The sequence below is a fragment of the Barbus barbus genome (assembly GCF_936440315.1).
Source record: "Barbus barbus genome assembly, chromosome: 7".
Taxonomy (NCBI): domain Eukaryota; kingdom Metazoa; phylum Chordata; class Actinopteri; order Cypriniformes; family Cyprinidae; genus Barbus; species Barbus barbus.
The window spans coordinates 20,606,342-20,612,672 of NC_136735.1; the positions used below are offsets into that span (position 1 = coordinate 20,606,342).

At 35.9% G+C, this 6,331-nt stretch overlaps 1 protein-coding gene across 1 annotated transcript; it reads right to left on the reverse strand.

Moving 5' to 3' along the window:
• Nucleotides 1-3,650: 3,650 nt before the first annotated feature.
• Nucleotides 3,651-4,019, reverse strand: LOC306872855 (helix-loop-helix protein 2-like; the record flags this gene model as incomplete). Its single annotated transcript, XM_079421732.1, has 1 exon — nucleotides 3,651-4,019. One exon carries the CDS (start codon nucleotides 4,017-4,019, stop codon nucleotides 3,651-3,653), a length of 369 nt encoding a protein of 122 aa, XP_079277858.1.
• Nucleotides 4,020-6,331: the final 2,312 nt, after the last annotated feature.

The following is a 6,331-nucleotide window of genomic DNA, read 5'->3' on the forward strand; positions in this document are numbered from 1 at the left end:
TCTACAACACACACCTTTGATGGATATCAAGGGAATGAGTGAAAGGGGTAGGTTGAAGGTGCAAAGGGAGATGGGCTCTAGGCATTGAAGATGAGCATAATTGTAATGGAAGGAGAGGAAAGATGCAAACACTCCCTTCTGGCTTTTAAATGCTGTGTAAGACCTGTCGACATATGGCTGCTTTTTCTTGTGTTTCTCTAGTTGGAAAAACAAGAAGCTCTATTTGGAACAAATGGGAATGTGTGCCTGCCTATATTGGCCCATTTTTGATTCTAGAAAAGTGTACCTGAATAATGATGGTGGGAGAACCCACAAACAGGACTATAGTGAATAGGATTCTGGGCCACCTGTATACACTTCCTGACATATGGTCACTTATAGGTCTTTGCCATTGCATAATCCATGGTGAACAGAGAGGCAATATGGCTTTTTCTCATACACAAACACACATGTGCTGGCTGCATTCACATTCTGTTACCCACTCAGAACAGGACTACATCTGACAGCTTTAAATTAGGGTTTGTTTTGGAGCTGCAGCAAGGACAAAAATAAAGTGAATGGATATATACCACCCTGTAGCATAAATACTCCTCAATACCATAAAAACTATTATCAGTTGGTGATGCATTTGTCCATGTGATCTATTTGGTTTAAATTTAGAGTGTTTGAATTTCATTCATTTTAATTTAATTTAAAACACAAGAACCCCACTGAATAATAATAAATGAATTAACAACAATTTTGACATAAATTGAATCATTATAGTGCCTGGTCTTTCTGCCATTGGAAAGTATGATGATTTTAATTGTTACTTCTGAAATCAACATAAGGGTACATGACAAATTAACAGGTAGGCTAATAAACAATGCCAGTGAAGTAAACTGTCAGAGGATAACAATTTTTAAACACATGAAATTCAATAACTAATCTAACAAATTATAGAAATTCCTGGTAAAGAGAAAACCATGCAGTAGAAAATATTATAATTCTTGTTTAAATTATTCATTTTTGAACTAAAATTCATACTCACATATTTGTTTTGGTGCTTCATGGCTATAAGGTCACTGCCTCCCTCCAGAGTCAAGAAACATGCTGCTCTTTACATGATTTTGAAGCTGAAAGTAGTGTTTTGTTGGCTATAGGACAGTATTTATGTTATAATGCACTTCGACTTGTACTGTCAAATCCTTTTAGGGACATCATCCTATAATAGACACAGTTAATTATCGTCTGGAAAACGCATGTTAAGTCATGGATTAAAAGAGAAGCTCTTTCAAATCCTTTCTGGTGGTCTCAGGACATTACAAAGTCGCATTATCTATTATCATTCAATCACTGAGCCAGTGTTTGAATTTGAGTGCTGTTGTGTAAGTGTAAAATGTTCTTTATAGCCAGCAAGTGAAGAGAAATTCAGATTAAGTAGATATTAAATAAAAACATTTGTTCAAGAAAAGTGGTTGTTCTAAAAACACCGACTGTGAACTTACAAGGGTAAAAACCCTGGTCTGAGACAACTGAAGTTTTGCACGAGACATAATCACCAGTGCATGCTTGAGAAGCTGCTTGGATGTGGGAATTTAGTTAGATTTATACATACAGTGGCAAGAAGAAGTTTGTGAACTCTTTGATCTTCATAGAACTCAGTATCAGTCTGGCTAAACTAATAACACACAAACAATTGTGCTTTTCAAAATTTGATTAAAGACGCTGAGTGATCATCGACGAGGGCAGACTGAACAAAGGAAGTTAACCCTTGCATGTTTTTACTTATAATATATATGGTATATTGAAGCGTCACGTATATGTAGCCTAAATTTATAATATTATTATATATGTATAAATGGTATGTAAGAATAAATCTCTCTCTTTCTCTCTCTGTTTCTCACTCACTCTCTCTCTCTCTGTGTGTTTCCCACGGGAGGTGCCAGACGGCCTGTAATTTGGTTGTCTTGGCTCGTCTGGAGTAACACCTGCCCCCTCTCTAGGGAAACGGCCTTTCAGCCAAGAGGGAGAACGAGGAGCAAACACACGGAGAGCAAAACCTACACGACAACGCTTACCGCGACTGACCACTCTCCATCATTTTCTCTGCGCTTCTGACTTAATTCACATCTCTTGGTAGACTAAGACAATTAATCGGAATATCCTAAAGCAAATTACGTCACAAACAATTACAAAAATATGTCACTGCTAATAAAGGATAAAATTTACATGACGTAAACTATCATTCAGAAACGCAAATGTAATCTGTAAAGCGACCTATTTAATCTTTACATAAGACAAAATTTTATTATTCGGCATCTGTGATTAAAGAGTCAAACATTTTTGATTGTTATTTTATTTAAAAAAAAGAAAAAACGAATCAACATCATAATATGATAAACAAAATACTTTGATTTTAAAAAGCTGTCACAGCAACTTTACTACAAAATATGTGCATAAAGCAATAAAGGGCACGACCCTGAAAAATACAAGATAGATCTTTGGATAGCAGATATGTTTTTCACTAAAAAATGAACTCACTATAACTTAATATAACTCATTGTATCACATGTTGTAGTGGGGTTATGAACATAAGCATCTCAGATGTCGGCACGTGAACACTCAGAAAAAGAAAATGTCAAATTTACGATGTCATTTTTGGTCATACAATAAATTGCCAGTCTATTGTCTCATAAATCATAGGTCTATAATTCAAATGACATTAATAGAACATTGATTTAAATATCTGTTATTTAAAAAGATTTCTTTGTAATGAATGTGTTGTTCTAATGCATGACAAACTGATGAGCAAAAACAGCCAATTTATCTAAGTAATTGCATCACAAAATATATAGATATATTAAATCAATTAACACTAAAGGTGCAAGTTGATGCTTAATATTTTCATCTCATCATTACTGAATGACAAGGTCTAACACACAAGGTAACTTTTCTTTAAGCTACATACAACCAACGTACATGAATCTAAACAACAATCTTTCAACAAATAAAAAATGACACGAATCATATCAAAATATATTCAACAAGTATATAATAAATAACAAATATTTAAATGCGAGTGGTTATGGTCACGATGTCATAATTCGAGTGGCACTTATACGTCATTTCCTCCTGATTAAACAACTACTAACTAGATCTACCGAGCAGCTATTAGAGGAGGAGAGGGTCTGGTTTATTCTTCACTGTTCTACAGAGTGATGCAACGGGTTTTCTCTGTACCTTGACCTGCTATAAAAACGCTACACTGGTGTGTCCATATCTACACAAATAACAACATAGGTTATTCGATTTGTTTTAAGTCCCTCTCGACCTTATTGCATCATTTATTCTGTGTATAGCTTAAAGCAGGGACCACAGTCTTTTAAATGGTTCACGACGAGCAATCACCATTTTTTGGTTGAAGAGGGTATTCTCTTCGCTCTAAGCTATAGCCTAATATCTCATTAAAATGTATTAATACCTGTCTAAAGTCTAATGAACACTTGGGTGGTAGCCATCTTTTGTGGTTTCAATCTCTTCCAATTGCACTTCCAATGTAGGTAGAGCAAAGAGCTGAAAACTGCAAAATTAGGATACCGTATTGTTTGCTGCAGACAGGCCCCCATGTGTCCTTGGAGTGCGTTACTCATTATAAAGAGGGACCTGTGCTAAACATCCAACACATGATTTAGATATGAAATGTAACAAATAGCTAGTCTCAGAATTTCAATCTTGGACAGTTTTTTGTCAGGGGGCAGCGTAGGCAACAGCTTCCTCAGTTCGGCAAAGGCAACGTTGAAGGCTTCGACCCGGATTCTCTCGCGGGTGGCGTGGGCTGAACGGTATTTCGCTGTGGCGCGCCTGCGCCTCCTCTTTTCCTCCCTGCTGAGGGTTTGCGGGGCCAGAGACTTCGTCTTGCCCTCTCCCTCCATGGGCTCGTCCGTGATGCAGCCAACCTTGATATCGTTCAGCATTGTTTCAGCGTCTGACTGGCTCCACGGTAGATCTGAATCAGTTTGTTCTGGACTCAGCATCATTTTCAGTTTCGACTTAGAAATGTCACAAGTCCTGAAACACAAATATTTCATAATTGGCTAGTTGACAAATAAAAATTGGACTGTGTCCAATGGTGTGACATAGCAAAAATGTAGAAAAAAATACTTATACAAATATCACGAGAAACGTTTATCTTCAATGTTAAGAGTTTTTTTTTGTCTGTTTGTTTGTTTTTAACATTTTTCCGTCACACCATAGGACACATTTACTAAAGAAAACAAACGAATTTTAGTTTTGTAGTGTTTTAAAGATTCTTTATCTGTTGTTTTTTATTTGTTTCCATGTTTATGCTCCCCAAAATATAAACATATTTGTATACTCTGCACACTATACGAAGATATTTGTATACCAATACTATATACTATATTTGTTACAATACAATACTAAATTCATTGACATTTGCAAAATATGCAGAGCAAACATCGTGGTAGGCTACATTTTTAAAGCATTTTATAGGCTATTCTATAGCTATTGGGGGAAATGTATATTTCTATTTTAAGCATCTGAAATTCGATTAAAAAAAGAGACGAAAATGTAATTGTTAAAAACAGTTTTAGCATTGCTACTAATAGCACACACACACAAAATCAGTTTAAAATGGACAAATAGAAAATGCACACCTTTTGTTGCCCTTCCTATAAACAATATTAAGTACAAATATGATAATTCTGGAGTCACGTTCTGCAATTAAAGCCATCCATCTGTCACACTATAACGCTTGGCGCGTGCTGCGTAACAGGACAAAACGGAACCAGAATAATAAATGGTTCAAAAGGTTAACATCTGTTGTGGGAACTCTGCTTTTAGATCAGCATAATTTCTCTCTCACAACTGGTAATGGACAGACACAATTATTATATACAACATGTATCCTAAATATTTGCAACATCTACATGTCTCATTTATTTAAATAGGCCTACATTATGTTAGATTTTTGTTAGTTTTGAAAAAATGACTTGAATGACTGGTAAATAGAAGAAAAGTGTAAAGCAACAGTTGAACAAAGCATTTGCGCGAACACTTTTCAAAATAATTGTAGCCTAAAACAAACTAAGTGTCTATCTAAGGATTTAATATACCAACAAGAATATTGAAACCTGATTAACATCTTTACAAACTATAATACATGTTACAGTGCTACCTTTGAAAACATGCACGCAGATACAAACACGTATAAAGCAGTTAAATATATTTTACACGAATAATTCAACAAACCGTGTTATGCAGTTGACAGCTCCAGAAAGAAGATTCTTGTCCTTTAAAGCTGCCCAACTCTTTACTCTATCCGCGTGTCTTTCTGTAATTTCTTTCATGGAGCATCTCACCGTGTTAAATATTTCTTCATTTAGTACTTTGAAATCCCCCGAAAACAAATTGAGTAAAATCTGTTTCTGTCAAAATTGTTATGCTGAGCAATTCTGCCTTTCGCTGTTATTCGTCTGTAAAAAATAATGGATGATGCCTTTTATCTTGAGATAAAAAATTTTGAGGTGATGCCTCGTGACCCCAGACTCTAGACAATAGAGATGGCAATGTCGATAAGATTGTAGAAAAAGTACTAAAATGTTATCAGTCCTCTTGGGCGAGACTGCGATTATTTGGAATGAACTGGAGATACAAAAACAGCCCTCGACTCGAAAAACATCTCCGGTAAATCCTGTCTTCTCTTTTATTTCGCTGGAGCTCCGTCGCCCGATCGGGCTATAACAGATCAGGTTATGAGAGAATAGTTCTTAGTAGAAGCTCTTCAGAATGACAGAGGGTTGGGATATATTTGTGAGATGGTATTGTCTAACACCGCCCCTTCGCATCATACCTTCCTCTTGCCCCTCTCCACACATCATCTAGGTCCAGGAGCAGAGATGTCAGACCGCTGGAAAACACACACACACACACACACACACACACACACACACACACACACACACACACACACACACACACACACACACATATAGTATATATACACACACTGTATATTGACTGAAGGAATAACATCGCACAGGGCTGAAAATACGTGATACCTTCATAATCTTAACACAGATATAATATGACACGTATACATTATTTATGTGTCATTATCTTGTTGATTGTGGAATATAAGGGACGACTCAAATTCACATTAAACATTTTTTAAACATATCAATTTGATTAATGTTAAAAGTTACATTTAAATCTTCAAACCAACATGAATTAAACCAGTCCAAACAATTGTGCACAAGAGGTTATCTGTGGACCTGAACTTTTCTTTCAAATTTCAGAATGGCCAATGGAGAGTCCACATAAGCTGTTA